Source organism: Carettochelys insculpta, chromosome 3 (assembly GCF_033958435.1).
Source record: "Carettochelys insculpta isolate YL-2023 chromosome 3, ASM3395843v1, whole genome shotgun sequence".
Lineage (NCBI taxonomy): Eukaryota > Metazoa > Chordata > Testudines > Carettochelyidae > Carettochelys > Carettochelys insculpta.
This window is the reverse complement of record NC_134139.1, coordinates 157,574,461-157,602,281: the sequence shown is the minus strand read 5'-3', so window position 1 is coordinate 157,602,281 and position 27,821 is coordinate 157,574,461. Positions and strand designations below refer to the sequence as shown.

The window sequence follows — 27,821 nt, the reverse complement described above, 5'->3', positions numbered from 1 at the left end:
CACTTGTGCAGGAGAAGTGCAGGCCACAGCCTAGTGTCCCAGTGCTGGAGGCTGGGGCAAGCCAGTGTCAGAGCTCCTTGAAGGTTGGCATGGTCATCTGGAAGATGCGCATCCACCGGTCATCATCCCAGTCCCCCAGCTTGAGGAAGTCCAACCAGTCAGTGCTGGTGGGAAAGCCCCAGCATCGCTGGATCACCGGGCTGGGGTGCAGGCACTGCCCCTGTCAGAGGGCCTGCGGGAGGGGACCTATATGGCTGGCCCTGAGGTGCTGCTGGAAAATGGCCACAAGCAGCATTGCTAGCAAGCTGGCCATGGCCTGGAGGAAATCCCCCTCAGGGAGCTGCTGAGGATCTATAAGGGTCTCCGTAGTGGCTCAGCTCTGTGCAAAGGATACGCTGTGCTGTGCACAGCCTGGCAGCCCTGAGCACATGCAGGGTGTGTGTGTTGGGAGGGGTCCTTTAAAGGAGCATCTGGCTGTGGGTCCTCAAAGGGTTTGTCAGCCACGTGACCTCCATCCATGGCATTTTCTGGCCTTTTATTTTAAATTAAGGGCCATAGGTGTGTAGACTCATCCTTTCAAAGTTCTGAGCCACTATTTTGAAATAGCAGATGGTGATTTCAATCTGCTTTGTGTGTGAACACACATTTTCAAAGTTAGACTTTGCAATAAGCTCCTTCAAAATGATGGTGTAGTTTAGACACGGCCTATGGGTCTGGACATGCTATTTTGAAATAGCTGGGTACTATTTTGAAATGCATTCTTGTGTGTAGCTGTTGTTTTGAAATTAGCTATTTCAGAATAGCTGTCCTAGCTTACAATAGCTTCATTAATAAATTAAGATGCAGAGCTTTGCCTTTTAGTTAGTGGTTGGTAGCATTATCTGGTCTTTGGTTAATGCACAGGTGGTATGGCTTTGAGCAAGCTCCCAGATGCAAGGGGAATGGGTGGCAGGGCTGAGCTCCCTCCTTGCAATGAAAATTGGCTGCACATGCCAGGGGTTGCTGACCCCTGAGTTTAACAGCAACTAATAGGTACAATGCCAAAATGAAATCTCTGCAAAGAAAAATAGCTAGCCAAAGACTTGAAGTCATAGCATTTTTTTAAAGTAAATCTGAAGCAAGAAGCCTGCTAAACAACTAATGGGGCTACTGGATGATTGAAATGCTAAAGAAGCACTCAAGTATGGTAAGTCTTTTGTGGGGAAAGTAAATGAATTCTTCGAGCCATTCTTTTTAGGTGACAAATCTAAGGAACTGTGCCAGATTGAAATCTCATTAAAGGAAGTTTTAGAGCAATTCACAAATTAAATAGGAATAAGCAATAAGTCTCCTGGACTAGATGACATTCACACAAGAGTTCTGAAGGAACTCAAATGTGAAATTGCAGAACTACTGACTGTAGTCTGCAACCTATCATTTAAATCAGCTTTTTTACTAGATAGCAAATAGTACAAGTTTTAAAAAGGTGATTCTGTCTGTTACAGGAATGGTGCCCCTAGCCTCTGTTTGCCAGAAGCTGGGAATTATCTACAGAAAGTACATCTCTTGAAGATTACCTGTTCTGGGGCTCTTGGCTCTGGCCTCTGTTTGAAGATAGCATACTTTCTGGAAAGGGCTACATGGATCTGTGGTCTAAGTCAGTATGAACATTCCTGTGCTCTTATAAGCATTTTCATTTACACCACAGAGCTCCAATTTACCTCTGATTGTCAAAAGCTTCACTAAAATCAAAATTATAACTTCTTATGCTTTTCACCCATCTACTAGGCGAGTAAACTTATCATAGAAAGAAATGAGGTTGATTTGGTATTATTTGTTCTTTACAAATGGATCTTGGTTATTTTTTATTAACCTATTATCCTCTAATTGCTGACATACTGACTGCTTAATAAATTGTTCCAATATCCTTCCAAGTATCCAAGTTAGACAGATTGGACTAATATTTCCTGGGTCTTCTTTGCTCCCAATTCAAAAGATAGGTATTATGTTTGCCCCATCTCCCGTTGTCTAGGGCTTTGGTAGGGTTTTGAGGCTGTGTCATATCATTCTTTAAGTACCCTACAATGAATTTCATTGGGTCCTGACAACTTGAATGCACGTAATTTATCCTAATCTTCTTCATTTGTTCTTCCCTTATTTTTGATTGGGATACTTTAAAAGAAGGTGACAGAAAGCCCACACTAGATAGATGTGGGGCTGTCAGTCTCTTATCGAATCTCATTCTAATCCTTAGTAGTGAGATATTGGTTTGAAAGCTGAAACATTAGGGTGTTTTTTTTATTTTACTTTCAATACTCAGGCTGCATCTACACTACAATATAAAATAGAATTGAAAGGAGTTAGCTTGATATTAAAATGTCACTGTCTTCACTGTAAATACCATTAGCTCGAATTAGTGAGCCCTAATACTGATAAGAAAATGTTGATATTACCAGATGGGTACAGCATCAATTTTGAATTTAAAATTTTGAATAAAAGGCTAGTGTGGAAGAATCATGTCTTTAATTTGAATTTATTAACCTCCAGAAGTGACCCGTATGTATCCCACAAAGCTGCACGGTGACCCCCCATGTATGGCAGCTTCCTTCTCCGCTGCTCTCCATCTAGGTGTGCAGGAAGAAGGTCACAGGAAGCCTGTGAAATTTTGATTGAATTAGAATTTGAATTCTGCAGTGCCTAGGACTGCAATTATAAAGGTCCAGATGCCAACTGATGGAACTGGCTGGGAGTGAGCACGGCTGATAGCACAGCTGCCTGCTGCTATGCCAAAGTCTGCAGAGGACACATGGCACAGGAAACCTGGGCAGGTTTGGGGGGAAGGCTGAATTCTGTTACTGGGTGCTGTGAATTCTGGGACACTGCTTTGCATTCTGGGATTCTAACATGAAGCATCCACAAGCAACTGGGGCCAGGGCGCTGTGGGATAGATACCCACAATGCACTGTTCATACTGTTGAACTTGCATAGGCAATGGGGGCAAGGAAACTCAACACAGAAAAATGGTGGGTCGAATTCCAAGAAGGTTTGTGGACACAAATTCAAATTCATAAGAACAAGGTCAAAAATCAAATTTATTAAAAATCAAATTTATCTTGCAGTGTAGACAGTCTAAATCTAATATACTATCTGAAGCCTCCAACAAAAAAGTGTATTCCACCCCTATGCACTGGAATCATACTTACCTTTTTTTGTTTGTCATCCTGATGACTCCACTGGGGCTAGAATTGATTGACATTTTTGGTTTTCAAATTTTAAAGGTTTTTTCCCACTTCTTTTGGCTTTTTTAATGAAAAACATTATTGTGCAGAAATGTTTAATTTTTTAAAAAGTGTCTATAGCTTTCTTTTTTGTAGCAAACATAAGAATTGGGTTTTTTTTTAATTTTTCAATTACAAAAATCTTCATTTTGACAAAGTCACATAGATTAAAACTCCGCCATGAAGCCACTGAGAGCTCCATGCCAGTCCCAAGCCTGGATGAAGGAGGAGGGTTGGTCAGATGTGTGTTGATGCGCTGACCGTCAAACAATAATATGAATGAAATCTGATGGAGTACAACCAAACGTTAAAAGATGCTGGCTTGAACGTCGCCTGGATAAACAAGGTCTGTGATACCAACCAAGCAATTGGGGTTGAATCAATCAGTTGGCTACTGAAAGATAATTACATGTAACACATATGCTATCCATTGGAACATGGAACATCCGAACAAGGTGGGCAACTGAAAAAATCAAAGCTGTTTCAGAAGGAAATGGAGAGATATTGATGTGATATACTTGGACTGGCAGAGATGCATTGGACGGGATCAGGAGAGATATGCAGTAGCGAAGTCATTTGGTCAGGAAACAAAACAAAGCATGAAGCAGGAGTTGGATTCCTTCTCAGCAAAATAGCTAGAAGAGCATTATTAGGATACAAACCAATGAGTGCAAGAATGATGGTCGCGTGATTCGAAGCAAAACTGTTCAACATTTCAGTCATTCAGGTGTATGCACCCACTTTGGACAGTACAGAGGAAGAGATTGAGCGATTTTATAAAGACATGACAAAGATGGTGGAGGAGATACTGAAGAAAGATGTGTTGATCATCGGACGAGATTGGAATGCAAAGGTTGGAACAGATAATGAAGGTTGGGAGAGAGTCATGGGAAGGTTTGGATATGGAAAAAGAAACGAATGAGGTGAGAAATTGTTAGAGTTTGCCACAGAGCATGAGATGGTGATTTGCAACACGAGATTCCAGCAAAAGGACTGTAGGAAGTGGACATGGCGATCGAATGACGGGAAGTCCAAGAACATGATAGTTATGATTTTGATAAGAAGAAGATGGATAACATCAGTACAGCAGTGCCGACCTTTCCAAGGAGTGGATATAGACTCAGACCACAGTCTAGTGATCACAAACATCAAGATAAAACTCAAAAGAAAATGTAAGACACAGTTTAAGAAAAGAAGAGATGTGGTGAGGCTATGTGAGGAAGAAACAGGGAATGCATACAGAACAACGCTCGAAGAGAAGATTAAGAATATCGCCACAGAGAAAGACCTAGATAAGAGAGCCGCAGGGATAGCCATTGCTATATAACAGGCAATTGAGCAGACTGTTCCAGAAGAAGAATAGATCGATAAAAAGTGGATTACCCAGAAGACACTGAAGTTGGTTCAAGAGAAAAGAGCGTTGAAGATCAGAAGACAGGTTTCTGAGATGGCAAAACAGCAATATAGGATGAAATGCAATGAGGTAAAGAAAGCAGCCAGAAAGGATAAGGAGAAATGGTTAGAGGAGCAATGTGAGGATATTGAGAGGTATTATGGCGAATATAAGACCAAGAAGGTATATAAGACAATTAGGAATATTAATAGGAAATGGCAACCAAGGCAGATGGTGATCAAAGATGAGAACGAAGAAGTGCTCATGAACAGGGGGAAGATTGTGCAGCGATGGACAAGATATTGCACTGATCTATACAAAGCACAGTTGGACCTGAGTGTCTCAGAGAGACTGATTGAATAATTGAAAGAGATATCTCCCCCGAGCATCGAGAGCGAGACCAATATTTCGAAGGAGGAAGTAGAAAAAGCAGTGAAATGACTAAAGAACAACAAGAGCCCTGGAAATGATAAGATCACGGGAGAGATGATCAAATACGGCGGAGAAAGCATGATTCAGGAAATACACCGACTATGTAATATAGCATGGAAAGAAGGGAAGGCACCTAAGGAATGGACAAGATCTGTGCTAGTGACAATACCCAAGAAAGGAAGTACACTGGAGTGAAAGAACTACAGAATGATTTCCCTAATGAGTCATCTAGGTAAGGTGCTGCTGATACTGACTAAGAGATTAAGATCGCAGACAGAAGAACATATAGCAGATGAGAAAGCAGGGTTCAGAAAAGATAAAAGTACCATACAGCAGATATTGGCACTAAGTCTGTTAGCAGAGAGAGCTCGACCAAAGAACAAAAATGTATACACTTGGCTTTGCAGATTTTCAAAAGGCATTTGACAGTATAGATCAGAAAGTGACTTGGGCAGTGTTGGAGTCATACGGAGTGGATAGAAGACTAATATGGTTGTTGAAAGATATCAAAGATAATGCAGAGACAGTGGTGAGAACATGCAGGGAGTTGGGAAGTTTGTTTAAAACAAGTAGAGGTATGAGACAAAGAGATCTAATATCACCAAGTATCTTTGTCGCACATCTGGAGAGAGCAATGGACAAGATCATGGAAGAGGTAGAAGGGATATCTGTGCATGGGGAAAGAATTAACAACTTGAGGTTTGTCGATGATATAGTTATCATTGAGGAAGATGAGGAGAAGCTGGCGAAAATGGTGTGGGTGTTAAACGAAGAAGGGAAGCGGTACAGACTGATTATGAACATCGATAAAACAAAAATAATAGTATTTGGAGATAAGGAAATAGGAAGGCAGATCAGTGTGGATGGAGATAAGGAAATAGGAAGATCATCCATCAATTTGGATGGTATTGAACTAGAAAACATAGAGAAGTTCACATATCTAGGGAGCAGCATAACGTATGATCTAGACTGTAAGAAGGAAATAGCAACTAGAATAGCAAAAGCAAGAGCAAATTTGAAGGTGATGGATAAGATCTGGAAAAACAAAGCAATTAGCTTAAGAATGAAGCTGGGTGTCTTGAAAATATGTGTATTCTGCAGCATGTTGTATGGATGTGAGACATGGGTGATAACAAAAGATTCGAAAAATATTGGCATTCGAAAGGCGTTGTTATAGACAGATTCTGAGAATAGGATGGATGCAGAAGGTCACCAATGAGGAATTATACAGGAAGATACAGTCAAAAGAGAACCTGCTGCAGAAGGTTATAAAACAGAAGCTACACTATTTGGACATGTTTGCAGAATGAACGACAAATGAAAAATCAAGACCCTAGTATTCGGCATAATGGATGGTTCAAATAGGAGAGGCAGACCCCACAGAGAATGGATAGATGATGTAGTAGATTGGTGCGGAGCTACTCTACATAAACAAAGCCACTCTGCATTGGATAGGGAAAGATGGAAGGAAATAGTGAGAGAGGCATCAGACACCAGCAGGCTCTGAGCCCATGGTTATTGATGATGACATACTTTAAGTAATTGTTCTTCAAAAAGTGGCATGCACATGTGAAATACTTTGGGTGTATGTACACTACTGCAATGAAGTCAGACAAGTTTTTCTCATACCAGTAACCATCACTCAGGGTGATACACGGACCCTCATAATGCTTGTGCTCCTAACAAAGAGTATGAAGGAGAGAAGACATCCTAAAGCCCCTTTCAGTTCCTTCATCCATATGCCAGTGCACACTGAAACGCTTGTGGGTAAGGAGGGTGGATCATGAAATGGATATGTGCAATAAATACATATCAGAAAGAAGAGCAATTAATGAACAAATATGTAACCAACTTTTTTCCTTGTGTGCTAGAAGAGGTCTCAGACTTCAAGGCCAGAAGGGACCATCATCATCATTTAGTCTAACCTCCTGCCTATTGCAGATCACAGAAACTCACCCAGCTAGTACTATAATGTGGGCATAACCTCTAGCTCAGTTACTTAATTCTTCAAACCTTTATTTAATGCCTTCAGATTACAAAGAATTCACTATTTACCTTATTTCAGATCAGCAAGTGATTCATGAACCAGCCTTCAGGTCCATTGCACTTGAAGTGATTCATAAGCCCTGCTAGAAGGAGAAGGGAATCAGAACTTATCTAAACAAAGACTGTTGAGTCATTCTCCCAAAGTTGCCATTGTCTCTAGAAGCCTGAGCGACAGTGTAATAAGTGGTGAGTATATAAATAAAAGATCAAATGGCAGCTCTAAAAACATCATTGATACAGACATGACCCAGAAAAGCAGCAGAAGCCATCTAAGTCCTTGTAGAATGTGCTAATATTCTTTGAGGTAAAGAAACATTAACAAAGATATAGCATTAAAATATGCAGGATGACATCCTGGCTACGTCTACACGTGCAGCCAACATCGAAATAGCTTATTTCGATGTTGCGACATCGAAATAGTCTATTTCGATGAATAACGTCTACACGTCCTCCAGAGCCAGCAACGTCGATGTTCAACTTCGACGTTGCTCAGCCCAACATCGAAATAGGCGCAGCGAGGGAACGTCTACACGTCAAAGTAGCACACATCGAAATAGGGATGCCAGGCACAGCTGCAGACAGGGTCACAGGGCGGACTCAACAGCAAGCCGCTCCCTTAAAGGGCCCCTCCCAGACACAGTTGCACTAAACAACACAAGATCCACAGAGCTGACAACTGGTTGCAGACCCTGTGCCTGCAGCATAGATCCCCAGCTGCCGCAGAAGCAGCCAGAAGCCCTGGGCTAAGGGCTGCTGCCCACGGTGACCATAGAGCCCCGCAGGGGCTGGAGAGAGAGCATCTCTCAACCCCCCAGCTGATGGCCGCCATGGAGGACCCAGCAATTTCGACGTTGCGGGACGCGGATCGTCTACACGGTCCCTACTTCGACGTTGAACGTCGAAGTAGGGCGCTATTCCTATCTCCTCATGAGGTTAGCGACTTCGACGTCACGCCGCCTAACGTTGAAGTTAACTTCGAAATAGCACCCGACGCGTGTAGACGCGACGGGCGCTATTTCGAAGTTGGTGCCGCTACTTCGAAGTAGCGTGCACGTGTAGACGCAGCTCCTATGAGCACTAGTAGGCTTTCCTTTCATCCTTTCAGCAAAGGGCATGAACAAATGAGTTTATGCTCTAAACTTCTTAGCATTGTCTTAAAAAATACGTGAATAGTGTGCAAATGTCCAAAGAATGGGTCTTTTACTTTGTTATAGTAGTTTTCAGGGAAAAAAAAAGTAAGTATACAGTCTGAGTCTTAAGAAAGTCCAAAACCACTCTAGTAAGGATTTGAAGTGAAGATGAATCCAACATTGTGTTGTAAAAACACATATGAAATAGGATCAGCCATTAAAGCCTCAAGTTCTGCAACTGTCTTAAGTAAGGTAAGAGCTATGAAATATTCTACTTCCTTCAAGATATGAGACCACTAACACCACCCAGAAACATTCCAGTTCAGATCTGAAGATGTAATTGCATCTTCAGTGCGGGGGGGGAGTCTGTCTACATTTTTCAAGAATCTCATAGTCTTAGGTTTCGAGAAAATGGTTTTCCCATCTATAATGGAATGTAATGTGAAGGTAGAAGCCAGACAAACCCTCAGAAAAATGTCTGCAAGAACTTTCTCTTTGAAGTAAAATAGCTAATTGGCTGTGGCCACACTAGCTCCTCCTTTCAGAGGGGCTCTGGTAACGTGACACTTTGGCAGATGCTAGTGAGGTGCTGCAATGAATATGCAGAGCCTCATTAGCATAATGACAGCCACTCACATTTTGAAAGTGCTGCTTTCTAAACACATGCTGCCTGTGTAGCCCAGAGCCTTTTAAATGACTCCCTGACTTCAAAAGCCCCTTATTCCTCTTTAGTTTTGGGAATAAGGGTCTTTCAAAATCAGAGGGGTCATTTTGAAAGGCCCCCAGATACACAAGCAGCATGTGTTTGAAAGTGGCACTTTCAAAATTCATGTGGCTGCCATTATGCGTCATTCGCATCTGCTAAAGCGCCACGTTACCATAGCTCATCCGAAAGGAGCAGCTGGTGTGGCCACAGCCATGCAGAACAAAACTTAGTGGGATCTGGTGAATAACAAATATTTTTTCTGTTGGGACCAAAGAAAGAACCTTTTCCATTTCATGAGATAAGCATACCTGATAGAGGACTTCTGGCTAGTTAAAGCATTCTGAACTTCAACAGAAAAGATAGCTTCCTGATGATTTAAGCATTGAGCATCCAGGCAGATTGAGATAGGTTTCAGATGCAGAATCTGACAATGGTCCTATGAAACCATGTCTGAGTCATGAGGAATAATTATTGGATCTTGACCAAGGGTTCAAAATGTCAGAGAACTAGTGTGGATGAAATCAGGCTGGTGCTATCAAAATTAGAACACAATTATCTTGCCTGAGTTTGGCCATCACTCTTGACAACAGTAAAAGGGAATCTGTTAGATTTGGCTATGAAATGGATTTGGGCACCACAACGGATGATTCACTCTACATGAGCTCCCAGAATGACATTGTGACCAAAAGAGCAAATGCAATCTTGAAAATCTTGGGGCTAAACAGAGAAATCTCAAGTGGGAGTTATTTTATCTCTGTAAACGACACCGATGCAATTTCTGCTGAGTACTGTGCTCAGTTTGGTGTCCACAGTTCAAGGATGTTGATAAACTGGAGAGGGTTCAGATTAAATTGTAAGAGAACATATATTTTATTAATAGACTGTTATAATGAACAGATTAAGGTGTTTCAAAGAGAAGGTTTAGGAAAAAGTGCAAGGTAGCTTGATTAGTCTTTGCAAGTATCTGCACAGAGAACAAATATTACACATCGAGATCGTCAATCTTACAGAGAAAGACATAATACGATCCATTGGTTGGAATTTGATTTTAGACAAGTTTGGACAGGAAATAAAGCATACTTTTTATCAGAGAAGATAATGAACCACTGGAGTAATTTACCTAGGTTTGCCTATGATTCTCCATTTTAAACAATTTTTTTTAAAAAAATCAAGTGTGGGTTTTCTTATAAATTGCATGTTCTGGAAATTATTTTGGGGAAGTTCTACAGCCTGTGTTATACAGAAAAGTAAACTAGATGGTCACAACAGGCCTTTCTGGCCTGGGGATCTGAGTCGTGGAGCTTGGACTGAGATCTCCCCTTGAACTGAATTGGTGACACTTTCTGATGGGTGGGAAACAGATTTATCTCTTGAATCCCCCAGACCAAGAAGATGGGTTTTAGTATCTCAGCCTGGGGGACCCATTCATGATTTATGCTAAAAGATATGCTAGAGACATACAGAGAGTCTGAGAGTTCTGAGATCTAGGAAATTGAACCAATAATTAACACGTGCCGAACCTTAACGTTTTGTGCATAAACAAACAAAACAATCTTGTTACACATTTGTTGAAGTTTTACAAGTCTAAAATAGGTTGGAATCCTCTTTTGTACTTTGGCATGAGAAAGTAGTGGGAATAGAATCCCTTCCCCCGTACTGAATAGGCATTTTTTCTATAACCTTCAACTGTGCTAGAGACTGAACTTGAACCAGTACAGTCTTGTAAGAGATGGCCCTGGAAAGGGACATATATGGGGAACAGAAGTTAGTTGCAAGGTAAACCCATCAATCTGATTTAACATTGATCCAAGTCCTTACAAAGTGGGATAACTTGCAGAAAGGATGGGAAATAACAGAAGTAAAATAGATTTTTTTTAAAAATGGGACGGTGTTTTTTGAGCTAGCCAGAGGTGATCTCATCTTTGGAAGCTTATGGATTATACTGGACATATCAGTCTGCCTCAGTGGATCTAATTGCTCTCTTTGCTGGACTTGTGGGGAAAAAGCTTTCTTTTTGGGGAAGGAGCATAAATGTGCAAAGGATGCAGGCACTAGATGGGTGAAAAAAACCTTTTATTAGACCAGCTTCTGTTGGTGAAAGAGGCAGAATTTCAATCTAAATCTTGTTTTCTAATATCTTGGGACCAACACGGCTTCAACAACATTGCAAACAATAAAGACTTCAGGGTTAGCCTTTAATCATTAAGGGAGTACAAAGCTTCATCTGTCTTTTTGTAAAATGAAATTTGGACTATCGGTGGGCAAGTCATCTATTTTTGTCAGACTTCAACCGGCATTCCTGATGCTCGTAGCCAAGGGGCCTGACACAAAATGATTGCTTTTGCCATCATTTAAGCCACAAAGTATGCCTCATCCAATGCAGCCAAATATCGAAATATGCAAGTAGACATCCTTCATTCATTAAAAAACAAAAAAAAAACAAAAACAAAACCTAGGAAAAAAATTGACCACTTCTTTTTTTCCCACCCAGTAGTTTGTCTTGTTTGTCTTTAAACTTAGTGAAAACAAGTTGGAATGGTTGTTTCTAGCTAACAGACTCTGACAGTTCAGAATTCTTTTTTTTTCCCTTGCTCACTTCTATATTGTGGGAGTGAATTTAACGTGTCCTTCTCTCACCTTCTCACACACAGCCATAATTATCAGGGACCACGAATACATTCTCTCTCTTTTTTTTTTCACCCACTCCCAAGAGAAGAGAGATAAACTACTAAAGGCTTGGGATACGCTCCAAAATTGCCTCATTAATAGGTCAAGCCACCCTAACGGGCTCTGTTGTATGTGAAATATTGCCCAAAAACTCCTAACAACAACTCTCTCTTGCTCTATTCTGTCACTCATTTTCATATGGTAGTCTTTGGCCTGATTAGTTGCTTCCATTGTCACTATTCTAACCCACTTGCAGGACCCCTCCCCTGCTCCTTTCCTGGGGTGTGGGTGTGGAAGAACCTTGAGATTTCCAGCAGGGGGTCCTTGGGCTTAGTACATGCCACCCCAATTTCTTACACCCAAATATCTCTGTAAATGGCTACAGAGTAATAAAATGGCAGAAAATCTCAATGATCTTTCTGACCCTGGGCTCTTCAGGACTCCCTCCAGTCACTGACCTCAAATGACAACAGTAATGCTCTGTAAATCAAGTGAGAGCTGGGGTAGCAAAGAATGGTGATGGTATGGTCAACTAATAGGCAGGGAACAATACGCAAATATAATGTGTCAAAGCCTCGTAAATTACCTAAGTCAGTGCCCTCTCTCAACATCTTGTAATGCCAAGGAACTATTCAAGATATGTGACAGCAGAAGTTTTGACTGTGGTTTTGGAGCAGCAAGCTGTGTTATGGTGGGATAAGAAATGTTAGGAGTCCGTGAAGGACAAACAAGTTCTCCTACAGTACATTGCAAAAAAATTAACAAGGCATGGCTTATCACAGCATGAAGGGTCATATGATTTGCCCTAGTCCACATCACTGCAGAGTAGTGACAAAAATATGAACCTAGTGTAATTTAATAGTGTAAATACGCACAGACCTGGCTAAAGAAGGAGGTCCCATGTTTGGGTGTTCTGACTTAGGTGAATTCTGCAGTGAAGAGATACCCTAAAAATATTTACTTTGCTCATATGAAGCCATTCCTTCAGTTTCACTTAGCAAAACTCCAATTGACCATCATTTCATGGCGGTGGTATATACCTGTTCATATCGCTCAAAGATTTGAAATGCCATTCTGGTGGTGGCATGAACAGAATTTTTTGAATGTCTTCCATTTAATTCTGTTTGGTTCATATTTACAGAAAAATATTGATTTAATTTCTTCTTATAAGAAACAGCTGCAAACAGAAAAGAAATAAGAACAACCATACTGGGTCAGACCAAAATTCCATCTAGCCTATTATCTTGTCTTCCAACAGTGGCCAATGCCAGGTGTCACAAAGGGAGTGAATAGAACAGGTAACCATCTAGTGATCCCTCCTGTATCACTCATGTCCAGCATCTGAAAAACAGAGGCTAAGGACACCATTCCTACCCATCTTGGCTAATGAGTATTGATGGACCTAGCCTCCACGAATTGATTTAGTTATTTTTTGTACCCCTCAAGATTCTAGTCTTCACAACATCCTCTGGCAAGGAGTTCCACAGGTTGACTGTGTGCTATGTGAAGAAATAGGCCCTTGTGTTTGTTTTAAACCTGCTACCTATCAATTTCATTTGGTGACTCCTAGTTCTTATGTTATGGGAACAAATAAATAACTTTTCCTTATTCACTTTCTCCATACCCATCATAATTTTATAGACATTTACCGTACAACCTCTTATTCTCCTCTTTTCTAAGCTGAAAAGTCCTCGTCTTTATAATCTCTCTTCATGTGGCACCTGTTCCAACCCCTTAATAATTTTTGTTGCCTTGTTCTGAACCCTTTCCAATGCCACCATATCTTTTCTTGAGATGAGGCAACAACATCTGTAGATATGTCAGGGGAGGATGTGCTACAAAATGCATTTGTATTCTCATGTGTTGCCCCTAGCAATAAGAAAACCATTTTTAACAGACATTTCTTTATAGGTTTCTTTTTTCCTTTCATTTAAATATAGTTTTATATATAAGCAATGTTCAAATTCATTGAAATTTTCTGCATCTTCTTAGAGTCATGACACATCTTCACAGACTAGCTAGTGCCATTAATTTATATTAATACTGTAATTATTCAATTTTCATGACCTATCAAACATCTGACATTTTCCTATGCTAATTTTTAGTAGATTTTTTTTTCTAAAAGAGAGAGCACTTTGCTCTTTACTGCGACAATACACCTATCAACTGATGTGTCTGTTTTCTAAGCTGGAGAATAGCCGTGGAAATGGGCACCCTTTACTTAAGGGCAAACTATATGTCATTTATAATGATTGCAATTTTAACATTGCCTCTCCTGGGGCAGGCAAGATTATAGAAATTTAGCAAAAATTATCTTGCCTAATTCTTCATAGTTTTGTTTCTGTTTCATGTGAAGCCAATTACCACATGGAACCCTAGCATAAAATGATAAAATCAATAGCTGTAAACTTGCTTTTAGCTAAAAATATATTTGATTTTACATTTTTGTACAACCATAAGTATATGTAAACAAAAATCTAATTCATCACTATGGCAGTTTGTTAAAAACAAAACCAGGTTAAAGATTATGCTTTTTTTCCAGGATAACAGTACTAAAAAGGTATTAATTATGCAGAGTTTCTATACAATTGAGAAGTCAAATAATTACTTCTTGCACAGTAGCAGTCATGATACGGTATCTGAATGCTTATATTTAGAAAGCTGTCAGGAAAAAAGCATTTGGTATCAACGTTGCTGTTAAAAACTTTTTCTTGTGACAAATATTTCTCACAGTTTGAATGAAACCTTTTCTTCTGTTAGTGCTGTACGGGGCTTTTTAAGGCACTGATCAAGAAAGGCATCAGTCTCACACCAGCAGAGCTTGAAGTTGTTTGTCAGTGTTACTGGCACAGTTGTGGTTGTACCAGTACAAGCTTTGCCACATTGCTCTGTTAATGTGTCTTACCTCTGACCAGTAAGATCATGTCTGGGATGTTCAGCATGTCCATTTAAGATGTACCCTTTCTCATGAGAGTGACAGTTAATGACAACCAAAATAGTATTCTTTGGCACTGAGCACATTTTTCCACTGGGAACTAAGACCACACAGCAGCTGTCAGAGGTTAATGACTTGCTGTCACACTACTTACCTTGGACTGACTCAGTTGATAAACTAGAAGTACATATGAAAGTTCTTTCATAAATTATAAAGATGCTGCAATGGATATCAGGAAGTGATACACAGGAGAAAGGATGTGTTACATAAATAAAATTAATATGATTTTATAACTGCAGGTCTTGAGGTAGAAGTTTCTTTTTCACTTTCAACCAGACGGGCATCTTTTTCTTTTAATTAAACACAGAATTGTTGTTTGTAGACAACTTTCAGTACACATTCTAGAAATGTGTTTGTAAAATTACTCCCTTAAAAATATCGTCTCAAACCTACCTAAAAAACCCTTACAAGTCAACCACCTAATTTTAAATGTTAACATTTCAGTAACGCACATCTATCGGTCTCATAACCAATAAATACAGCCATCCATAATTTTTCTTATTTTGATACTTATTTCCTAAATGTGTACAGCCTACATTGTTGAGGGCAAGAATAATGAAATCAGACATTAATTTGGAGAGTCTGTGAGTAAAAAGACCACAAATGGATCAAGACTTCAACAAAGTATGAGCTAAAGGCAACATGTCCTAACTGGTTGAAGGTGGAGGAAAATCATTACAGCAGCTCTATGCTGTGACTAGCTTCACCAGTATTTTGGTATTCAGATAAAGATTGAATGCCTGAACTGTACATGGCCTAAGTAGGCCTGTCTGCTATTGAGATCCAGAGGGACTGTGTAATCTCAAATCTTATGCTGTCCTATCGTGTTGAACAAGCAATTATGAGATAAAATGTCCAGAGTCTTAATGCATGCTACTACCACAAAGCTAACTCCAAATGTCATGAAAACATATTAATCATCCACCTGGGTGAAAAGGTAACACCTTACATTCCGTCTCTCTCGAACCACTTTCCAACACACACACAGCCTCATCCACTAACATAAACATTGCTGCCACAATGAGGGCTGTTGATGGGGTGGATAAGAGAGGCATGTGCACCATGCCATTGAAAGCCAAAGGGGACTGGAGCTACCAGCAACAGCCACCATTATTGTGGGCCCAGACCCCTTTGAATTGCCACCAGAGCACAGAGAGCTGCTCCATGCAGCTCTGAGGGATTCAGGAAGGGTGTGTGCCCCAGTCCATGTGACCCTAAGGGCTGACTGTCTGAAACTCTGCCTCTTCCACCCAAGGCCCTGCCCCTTCTGGGGGCATATATCCAGACCCCACCACACACACTTTGCCCCAGGGCCTGCAATTGCTGTTAGCCCTACAGCCCATGATGTACCACTTAATTTTAAATTGACCCTCATTTACATTCATATGGACTCTGATGTAACAAAACACTTGCACACACACAGAGCAACTCATAATCAGTTTGAGGAGACTGCTTCTCTTCTCTTCCAGTACACAGAAATCTGACTTCGACTAACTCCTATCTTTTAAAGACACAGTTCCATTGCATTCCTGAGACGATTCCAAAGGTATTTGTCTTTCAGAGAAAAAAAAATGTTAACACTGCTTGCATCCATTAACCTTCATTGGAGTGGGGTTGGGAATGGGACAATATCAAGGTCACATTTTCATATTTGTGGACAACTCAGCAGTACCCAAACTCCTGGATATTTAGCTGAATGAAAAACTGACTCTGGAAGATATACGTGAATTTCACCCACTGCTAGTTTCACTTCTTCAAGTATATCTTACTATATTTAATCAGTAGCATAGGTATGAGTATACTCTTGCTAAATAAAGTCTGAGATAGTACTAAAAAGATCTTCCCTGTAAGTACAGTAAAGTAATAAAAGTGCATAAAGCACATTTTACTCAGATTTTGAAAAAGTAAAAAAAACAAATTGCAAACAAGTGTGCAAAGTGCTGGGCACACTTGTATGTTAACACCTCACTGTAACAGACATGCAAGTTCATGCTTCAGTTTAAGTCTGTGAGCAGTCTCATTCATTTTAATGAGACTACTCATATGCTTGAAGTTAAGCATATGCTAACTTTACTAAAAATAATTTGAAGGACAACTCTTTATGGAATAGCCTGGCTTCCAGGAGGCTGTGGTGTTCATTTCATTGATCCTGCACTCTTTCATATGAAAACTGAAAAAAATGTAAAGACTTTTAAATAGAAATTAGCTATTTTGAGTAGTCTTTAGTCATTCTTAGGCAGTCAGAATTTGATTTTAGAATAACGAAAGGTGACAAGGATCAGGAAAATTATGGTTGTATTTATAAAGAGCATTATGGCAATCAGTGAAACATCTGCCACTGAGTGATATTTATTTCAACCTCCTGCAGGAGGGAAATGATGTATCCAACAAAATCACATGAAAGCAAAATGCTGCATACATGTCAATTTTATAACATAAATGCAGAAAATTCTAAAAGCTAGCCTTAATTAAAATATCCGCATACATGTAGAATTATTTATTCATTCCCAGTTTCACTCATTTCAAAATAAATCGGTTTATAGATTCTAAACAGTAATGTACATTTTCAGGTCAAAGTTCACCTATTTAAAAGACATTTATGTTCTCTGTTACACATAACATTTGTTTTTCATTTATTTAATATTCAACCCTTCAAACTGAGGTGTACTTGAGATAATAATAGAACACAAAGTCATACTTAGCTCAGGTTGGCAAGTGTCTGAAAAATAACTATTTGATTATTCTTGGGAAGGTTATGAGAAAACAATTGGTGGCCCTATTCCAGAAATGAGGTACTGTTCCACATCTGGCTGGTGAAATTATTCATTGTGAACATTTTCAAATGTGTTTAGCCTGGTTATCAAAGTATTCATTGAATAATGTATGTAAATAACTTTACATCTCTGGTGCGATCACTTTGACTATTTATTCTTCAGTATGTAAAAGCAATGATTTCCCTTTCATATATTTCAAGTTGACATTTTGAATAAGCAGACTTGTAATTATGGAAATAAAGGAAAATTTAAGAAAATTCAAGACAGTCTTTATTTTAAGAATACTAATGGGAAAGTGAGCACTCAAGACTGGAAATCAGGAAATCTGGATCTTTTATCAACAACTGAATGAACATGCAATCAGAGGCAAATTACATAAACACCCTGTCTTGCCTCTTCAAGGGAGGGAGAGAGGTCAGGCCACCGGAGTGATGCTTAATTCTTAGGAGGGCAATGACAAAGGAAACACTTAATCCTGCATGTGCTGGAGCTGAGTTACTCTTTGTGCTTCAAAGTGCATGTGGGAGTTGTATTAATTTAGATGGAACAAAGGGGCCCAAATAAACCTAAGCTGTTAGCATGCCCCTGTCACTGTCTAATATTAAACAGTGTTAAACAAGACATGTTGTTTGGCATAGAGATCTCAGCCCACCTGGTATCAGAACAAGCAGATAACTAAACTTTTAAAACTTTTTTTAAAGCTGTGGTGGGCAACCTGTGGTCCATCAGGGTAATAGGATTGAGGATTTTATTTTCCGAGTTGGAGGAAGGACTGAGGAGCATTGGAGGCCAGAGGAAGCAATATAAGGACATGCTTTAAGGACTCATTATCAAGTCACCACCAAGATGATTAAAGGTTGTGAAGCATTTTGCTGGAACTAACGTTCTACAGACACTACCACCCCACAGCATCCAGTGACTGCAGTCCACTCTTCCTGGCCACTGGGAGCTGTGGGAGCTGGCACCTTCAGGTGAAGGGGCCTCAGAGAATATGCTGGCTGCTACTTCATGCAGTTCCCTTCGTCTGGGAACAGTGAACAGTGACCATTGGGAGCTGCAGGGTGCAGTCCCTGCAGACAGTTTACATCAGCAAAATGACTTGCACCCCATCAGTGAACTACCTTAACAGGCTGCATGCAGCCCATGGGCTTCAGGTTGTCCAATACTGTATTAAAGCATAAAAAAAAAAAGACAAGGGAAAATTAAAACATGTGAAATGTAAAATTCTAAGTAAGGATTTCATTTTAACATCCCTTTTTAGGTTCCCTTTAGCAACAGCAAGATTTTGAAAGGAAGCCACCCCTTCCCTGCCCCTCGCCCCCCAATTGAGTCCTATAGATCATATTTACTGTCCTTTTGGGAAAAGAGATGAAGTTAGTTGAAATAGGCTGAAGCAGTTCCTGCTGCTATTAGAGACCAGTCTCATTTTCTAGAAGGCAAAGCAAGATAAGCACACATATGGGGAGAAGAAGGAATAGCAGAGACAGAAAAGGCAGTTTCTGAATCTGATCTTGATTCAGTTGCAGCTTCACTGCTGGAAAAGCAAAGACATAGCAAAAGCTACCGTATGTCTCCTGAGATTTTGCAAATTTGCACCAGCTGAGCTGTTTAGGGTACTGCTTTCAGCTGTCTAGTTCTGGTAACAGGCTCACAGCTGTGTTGCAAGATATACTGCCTTGACTGGTTGAGCCAGACACTAGACAGAGGACTAAAGGACAAGGACAGAGAAGAGGAAATTAAATGAGACTGGAAAAGGACAGATGACAGATTTTCACATCCCACATTCTGTTCAATATTTAACTGGAGCTGTCATTGTCATTTGGGTCAATCACTCTGGCCTCACCAGGTCATCTCCCAAAGTCTCAGTATTGTCACACTGAATACCTGAGTCCGAGGAGACTGTAGGGTTCAGCTATGGTGTGAAAATTGCTCCTTCCCTTTCTTTAGGTCAAATCACCACTGTGGCAGCTTTTCCCCCCAAAGTCTCCTTGATGGCCCCAGAAGGATGTGATAGTCTGCTCCTTCTTTATTTTCTTCACCAATTTCCAACACATCAATTATGGTCTATTCATTTACCATTCCACATGTCTCCTATTGAGCAAAGAAGAACTTAATGCAGTCCTTGAATTTGACCAGTAGGTTTTCTTTTCTTTTCTTTTTTTTTTTTGACTAATTCACTCTGTCTCTCTGGCCTTTTTCCCAACAGCATTTATTGTCTAGGTTATTACGTAATTTTATACAGTTTTTCAGAGTTGAACTCATCCTTATGGCAAAGTTGTAGGCCCAATTATCACAGCACGGCATATCAGTAAGAGACTTCTCTCCCTCCCCTTGCCTAGGCCAGGGGTGGGAGTAAAGGAAGCAAATTACATTTCTCCACTGCCATTCGTGCAAATTAAGCCTTCCCAGATTTCCAGGAGCCATCTTGCTACCTTGCATTCCCTCCCTCTGACTGTGTTTTCAGGATGTTGTCGGTCTGACTGATTGCCTGTTTTAGTATTAAAAAAGAATTTCTTCCATTTAGCCAAATTGGCAGCGGAACAGAGATTTCCACCTTCCACACATCACTGTCAAGGCCAAGCCTAGGTTAAAATATGCAAGAATAGAACATTAGTGGTAGGAGATAATATAGGAATATTTTGTCACAGTTTGTGGTTGTGTTTCATTGTAGATAAAGAGTGAAAAGTTCAGTTCCCAGAGATAAGTGAGGTCCTGAATATGGCTAGTACAGATTCTCTTTCTAATGACAAGGGGCAACCAAAAGTCTTCACAGACTGATGTTACTCCTTTGTACCTTCAACCTCCCCCAGCCATAAATATCTATCATGTGGGAGAAGGTGAGGAGGTTTCGTAAGTGTACTCAGCCCTAGGGGGTTGACTGAGAAGAATCAACCATACTTTATGGATTATATAGTAGTAGCCCTATAACCGCACATTGGACCTAATTAAATGTCTTGTATATGCGGTTAGGAGGTGTATAGTGCTACTTTCCCATTGTTAAGTTAATGTCCTATGCCTACTCAGGTTTGCCTAGTGAATTCTGTAACTCACCTCATCTGTGAAACAGAAATAGAAATATCTATCTGACAGAAGAATCATGAGTCTTAATTGAGACTTAAGGTTTCTCAAGCTCTCTGAAGTTCTTTGATAAGAGCACTACACAGACTAAGTACAAAATATTTTATTACTGATAATATAATTCTAAGTGAATGTATCTTTGTGTCCCACTATTAGAAAATCATCTTATTAAAATACTACATTGACAAACTGAGTGATGGCTGCAATGATAATCCATCAGGAAAAAAGTTATTCCTGCGGAGGAATGATCCCGAAAGGTTTTAGCTTCAAAAATCTGAGTTATAAAAAAGTGTTTGTGGCCTCAAATATAGCAATTACTACAGGGGAGTAGATGAGAATGATGCTGGCCAAACCATGTGCAACTGTCTCCTAGGATGAAGATGAATTATTTTTTCACTGCTCTATATTCCAACTACCAGGCTATATGGTTAGCATTTCATCAGCTAAACTTTTCACTTTATCACATCTTAAGCATAGATCTCCACAGGACCTCATAATAAGTACACTCAAAGGCTAGTGCTACATTCACCCCAGTGCCGGCAGCTTAAGGCAAATGAGCAGGCTCGAAAATGTAAAATCCATTGATTTATGTTAGTTGAAGAATTCTTTCAAAAGAGCAGGGCTGTGTGGACACTCTCTTTCAAAAGAGCATATCACTCTTTCCATCTGCTTTTTTGTGTGTGGTCGCACTCTTTCGAAAGAAGTTCTTTCGGAAGGGATTTTCCAGAAGGGCTTCTTTTGAAAGATCTCTGCATTATAGATGTAGCCTTATACATTTGTTTTAACACATTTTGAAAGGGGGCACTCTTCCTGAAACGGGGAAGGAAGAGTGATTTCAGAAGGAGCAATACATTCTTTTAATTTACATTTGAAAGAACACATTTTGTGTATAGATGCTCTATGGAATGTTACAAAAGAGCCCCCTTCCTTTGAAAAATCTTTCAAAAGAACTTGCTAGACAGCCATAGAGAAATATTTTATGAGTTAGAGCAGACTTCCCCCTTGTTTTCCTCTACCTCAGCTGGCAACAAGATTCGCAAGTAAACTGAGCCTTGTATGTGAGTTTGAAGTGAATATAATCCAAGTTATTAGTTATATGGTAGGATCTCTTTAACTTTGCTTTGGACCAAATCAAACATCTGATGTAGTGTACCTCCTCCCTTGTTAAGTTAATAAAGTTTCAGTCTCCTGCTTAAATTCATCTCTATGTCTATCTTTTGTTCACTTGCATGTCCTGTTCACTTGCATAGCCTGGTCAAATTATTAATTGCCTTGTTTGTGCAATTTGCAGATGTCAGGGAAATTTTCTTTCTGTAAAATCTGATAATCCATAGAGAGTTACACATTTGGAAGTGCCATTATCCTTTGAAGCAAACCCAGTGCTAGTTTGTGGTTTATTGAGGTCATTCTGATAAGATTTTTCTTTTTTACTCTTATTGCTTCTGTTATGGTGGCACAAGTATAGCAATTACATGTCTTAGATTCATCTTTTGAATATCTTTTGTGAAAACATCATAAGCACTTAATCTGAAGTCCTAGATTCTAGACTATAAGATCAGCATGACTCTACCAATTGGGAGCATGTGATTGTCCACTATTGGCAGGCTCAGCACTACTGAATAAGATTGAAAAATTCTAGAAACATTTTTCTTCATATTTCACTCTCACAAACCATTAAAGCACACTGGACCTTGTAAAACCAAAGTCAAGGACAATCAAAACAAAATATGAATTATTCCTGACTAGATTGTGATACTTAAGGGCTATGAGCTTTGGGTTCATGAGCAGGCGCAACATAGGTAGCAGCATCCTGACATTTGAATATTCAAAAATGGGAGGAGAAGAGTGTTCCCTCTAATTTTTTCCATCCATGTGTAGAATAAATTGTATGTGCACCAAGGCATGTGCCCATGTACACCATCTATAGAAATTTGCTGTCATCTGTGGGTCCTCTGCTAATCAGTTGGACAGCATTTGATTCTCTCTTGGGTGGCTGCCCGAGCACTCAGCTTACAGGGAAAACACAACACACACACACACAGAAGCATACACACATAAAATGGGAATCCCAGTATGAAAATTATTGAAAGCCACTGCCTTTTCTTTTATTCATTTTAATTTTTGCCACAAGCAGGCTCATGGTGAGTTCCACAAGGAATATATTTACATGATTAAATTATATTTACACAGTTAAAATTAATTCAGTCTTCTTCCGAAACCTCAAAACCTCAACTTGGAAATTGCACAATAACAACAACTCACTCTGTTTCATATAAATTTCCTCTTTACAGTTACTGTTACAACATAGAAAAAATGAATTCCTTACCTGTAAAGTCTTTGCCACATTCACAAAGAAAAGTATTTGGAGTAACATTAATGCAGTTGCCACTCTGACAGAGATGGGGCTGGCACTGTCCAACTATTTCTGAACATTTTTTACCTAGTGAAAATCATAATACAATACTAAGGTAATTTTTTTGTAAAGAGGCAATTAGGTAATGAAATTTCAACACATGCACACTTATGTTAATAGAATACTAAAGTGGAAAATTTCAGCCCAGTTTTAATGGAAATTATTGGGCAATGTTAATTGTATGCCTTGCTACCAGACAAAAGCATTAAGACACAGACATATGACTCATTGACAGCTATTGTCAAACTTTTAATTTGATATACATTATCTGTTTCTTAGTTATTTGAATATAGATAGTTTACATTACTTCCTAGAAACTGCTAATCCTAGAACCTGCTTGACTGTGGAATCAGTTTGTAGATGAATTTTGCTTAACGTAAAATCACTGGAAATTACTGCACCAGTCATAAATTTCTGGTACTTTGCAGCATCTGAGTCTAAATACCATATAACTATGCTTGTCACTTGAATTGTTACTATGATATTATTCATACTTGAACAAATATTCTGTTTAGTTAACATTATGGGAGATATTTTTCCTGCATTTGCACCTGTGTAAGCACATCCATAATATCAGATGTTTTAATCTTTGTGCTCCTCCTTTCTATACATTTTATTTAATATTAGAATTAAACTGGCAATATAAATTGATAGCAGAAGCTGCATCCTTAATATGTTAAGCATACTTAACAGTATGTTCAAATAATGCTTTAATGTATTCCCTTTGAAGTTATTGGCATTCATTTTTATCTATGTTAATCCAAGTCAAATCAAGTGTTACTGCTGGAGAATTTTCAAGGCAACCTAAGCAATTAACCTTATATTTCAGCAGAGTTCAAATCAGCACCCTCTAAAAGGAACAGACCTGCACAGTAGATTTTTTGTTTTCAGACCATTTTTACTAAACTTTGGAAATATGCATTAATCTTTTCATAACTTCCATCATTCATAATTGGATAAATCTTCTTATTTGTGAATGAACTTTTATATAATTATTACATGGATATATCATATTTATAAATGGGATCAATGGCAAACCCTAGCCCAAATACTCAGTTTCTTTTTCCATGAATATATATATATATATATATATATTTCTCGCATTTGAGTCAGCCTTGAATTTCCAGATATGCAGGCATAGAAAGCTCTTATGAATATCCATTTGTGGCTTGTAATTTACATCTTGCTACGCAAACAGTAAATTCTTTTGGCTGGCATAGAGGAAGAAACCCACAGCCTTGCCTCATCACCGCCCTTTCTTTTCCATGTTGGGGTGCAATAAACCCCTCAGAAAATATAAATGGAGAAAACCCTATAACTTGTGGACTTCTGATTACAAATTCACTCATGCCAACTAAAGGTTTCAGAATCATTTCCATAGGCTTTTGATCAAGCAAAGTACAGTACCAGTATAGGGACTGCAATATTCCTGGCATTTAGATACTGCAAAGGATGAGGAAAAGCTCATTCTACCTTGCCCCACATATGTTAATCTGGGTAAGTAAGACAGAATGTGATATTAAAATATTACACCAATTTACCATTGAAAAAAATGTGTTTCAAATATATTGTATTATCAAAAATATGCTTGCACAGTATAAACTATTTACTCCTTTTACTTTTTTGGTGTAGGATTTTTTTTAAGTTTACTGAAGAATATTATTTCTTTTACATACATTATCTATTTAGGGAAAAGAGAGCATTACCTGCAAATTGTGAAGGACAGGCACATTCATAGGAATCTCCTACAGGTCCTTCTCTTATGTCAATACAGGTTGCATTGTTGTGACAGGGTGTGCTGGAGCATGCATCAAACTCTTCGCAGAATTGTCCAGAATATTGTTGAGAACAGTGGCACTTATATGCCTCTTCCCATACATGACTTAAGCATCTGCCATGTCTGGAACAAAAAGGTGCATTTGAAGACTGCTGGCAAAACTGTGGCTTTACTGTTACATTGAGCCGAAGGCCCAGGTTGCATAACAGTGGTCCTTTGGTATAAACTTCTGCAAAGTAATGAGTTCCAACTCCCAGCCACTGAGGGTCCACTTGTTGCATTCCTCTTGACCTACAATGAAAAATCAGCTGCTCTTGAAGAAAGCCTTTTGTGGGACACCTAATGAATTCTTCCAGCGAAATATTCCCCAAATACACCCCATGTGGTTGAAAAGAGTCCTCTGAAGATATGAACAGACTATCACCCAGCTGGAGCTGCAATGGACATATCTGTGGGACATTCAAAGCCTGATGTTCTGAGATGTTCCTTTCATCATTGGCATTTATATTCCAGCAGTCTGTATAGAAGTGTGAGCAAATTTTGTTCATCAGGGACCATTTCACAATGTGGTGTTTTGGTTGTGCATGCCATTCTACATCCTTTTGCCTTTCACATATTTTCTGTCCATTTGCCATGTAAGTTTGAAGATACACCATTGTAAGAAAGATTGATTTTACAGTCATTTTTTCAGCTAGCAGATTTGAGTTCTGTCACAATTCCACAGGTACTGAAGAAAGTTGTAGAATTAGTGTCACTTATTCACTGGGATCTTCCTGCATTTTCTTGTTTGATGTAAAAAATAGTCTGTAGGAATAAAAAATAGGGAAAGAATATAGTATCTTTTTTCAGAGAAATAAAACACACTGTAGCCAGAAAGCATTTGATACATTCAATATGAGTGGTAAATACACTCATGATGGGACAGTTACAGCCCTATAAAGGTGGAATAAATCCCCTCAGCTATCAGAATTACACCATTACAAAAAACAGTCTGACAGTTTGTCTCTTTTTCTATTACATCTGAAGAGCTGGGACTTGTTGGGATTAGATAGATAGATAGATAGATAGATACATAGACAGACAGACATCCTCTCCTTGCAGCCTTAGGCAGAAAAATTAAAAAAAAGAAATCTTAACACATTTTAAGATGAGGACCTAAGGCACAAAAATATGAAATGGTTTGTCCAAGGCGATGCATGCATTCTGTGGCAAAAATGGGATTACCCAAGGGCCAATCTTCACTTTCAATCATAAATCAGTTATATTCTGGTAATTAATAGAACAAGCTAGGATAAATAGTAAAATATAGGTTTCCAAGGAGAATATTCCAGAATTTTGGATGTTTGTATTGCAGCCTCAGTTTATCAGTGTACGTGAGGATGTGCTTCATTCTTAGTATGTCTCTCTTTTTTCAACATTCGTTCAGCAGATCCCAAACTTTCAGCAAGTGTTTATGTCTCATTGAAAAAAGTGGCACTTAAATACATGCCTAAATATTTTCCTGCACTGAAGCTTAAGCCATGAGACCTAAACAGCCCCAGTGCAGTGGGCCTGGTTCCAGCCCTTCACAAGCAGGTCTGTTTAATTCTGAGAAAGGGAGAGAGAAAGAGTTATTATAGTATAAACAAAACTGCGGTTTATTCTTCCTGGAGTTCTACTGAAACACATGGAAGCACAGCAAAATGTTGTGTAGAACCTTTAAAAATTGTCAGCATTGTTTAGTATGTGTTAACAGTTTAATTTACATTTTAGAAAGTATTTTTTTCTTTTGGTGCTATAATACTTTTATTTTCCCAGTAATTTTCTTTTAAACTTTGAAATAGCTGTAATTCAGTGGAAATTTATGGTAAATTGGAAATAGTAACATTTCCATTTTGGCATTTGCAATCACTGCTTTTTTTGTTTTTACTGCATGTAGAATGGCAAACTGATCCTTACACTTTTGTTAGTATATTTCAAGTGTACACAAATTCAAGTATGTACTAACAATGGAGTAGGCGACAGTGAAGATCTGCTCCTTAGAGAGAAGGATAACATTTGAGGGTGGATGAGATCAAGATACACACACAAAAGCAAGCACCATTTTTGGATGGATATAGATAATCTGAAAAAACTGAGGTTTCCACACTAGTCTATGTGTTACATTGTATGATGCCATTGTGTTGAACATGTTACTATTTGGAGCAGAGACTTAGCCACTCTCTTCTGCCAGTACTAATACAGGAGACTGCCTCTCCTACATGGGTGAGGATAATTATGATTGCATGGAAAGAGGAAACATGAAATGTAAGGATAAGACAGAGAAGACAGAGTAAAGAGTGTAAGAAGGAACAAAAGATTGGGACACTTAGGCTGTGTCTACACTAGCAAGTTCTTTCAAAAGATTTTTCGAAAGAAGGGGGTTCTTTCAAAAGATCGTATGGAGCATCTAAACCCAAAAAAACATTCTTTAAACAGTAAATCAAAAGAATGTGGCGCTCCTTTTGAAATTGCTTTTCCTTTCCCATTTTGAAAGAAAACATGTAGAGATGCTCCTGAGGCTCTTTTTTCTGAAAGAGCAGTCCTCATGGAGCCTGATTTTTCAATTCCTGGACCATTCTTTCAAAAGAACAGGGCTGTGTGGACGCATTCTTTCGAAAGAGTGGATTACACTTTTGATCTGCCCTTTTGTGTGCTGATGTACTGTTTTGAAAGAAGTTCTTTTGGAAGAGATCTTCAGGAAGGGTTTCTTTCGAAAGATCTTTGTGGTGTTGACGTAGTCTTATACTGAATATGTAGAAGATGGGAGACATTGTATGGAAAACATTGAACTAGATACATAGAGGAGGGAAAAGGAGGAAAGGAAGGTCAAGGAATAACAAAGAAAGATAATAACACAGGGAACTGAATGCCCTAGAATCACCAGGGAAGAAGCACAGTAACTATCATGTAACCATATTTAGTGGAGAAACTGACTATACCATATGTCAATGACACTGGAAGAACTAAGATCTAAAGATTTTGAATGAAGTGTGTTTAATATGAACTTTTATATTGACATTTGCACTATGATTTTATTTACAACAAATAGCTAGAAGTAATAAAAGAAAAAATGAGTTGCAACACAAGAACAGATTAGTGATTTGTTTATTCCAGTGTTTTGTAACTGATAGC

At 39.0% G+C, this 27,821-nt stretch overlaps 1 protein-coding gene across 1 annotated transcript in view; it reads right to left on the bottom strand.

Annotated features, from left to right (window-relative positions):
* Nucleotides 1-25,324, bottom strand: part of EYS (eyes shut homolog) — a 218,353-nt gene extending 193,029 nt beyond the window's left edge. Inside the window, exons 1-2 of the mRNA XM_074989134.1 lie at nt 24,598-25,324; nt 22,805-22,918 (exon numbers count right to left, since the gene is read on the bottom strand). Of these exons, the coding sequence (XP_074845235.1) occupies nt 22,805-22,918; nt 24,598-25,324 (841 nt within the window). The remainder of the gene's footprint in view (nt 1-22,804; nt 22,919-24,597) is intronic.
* Between the last annotated feature and the right edge of the window lie 2,497 nt (nt 25,325-27,821).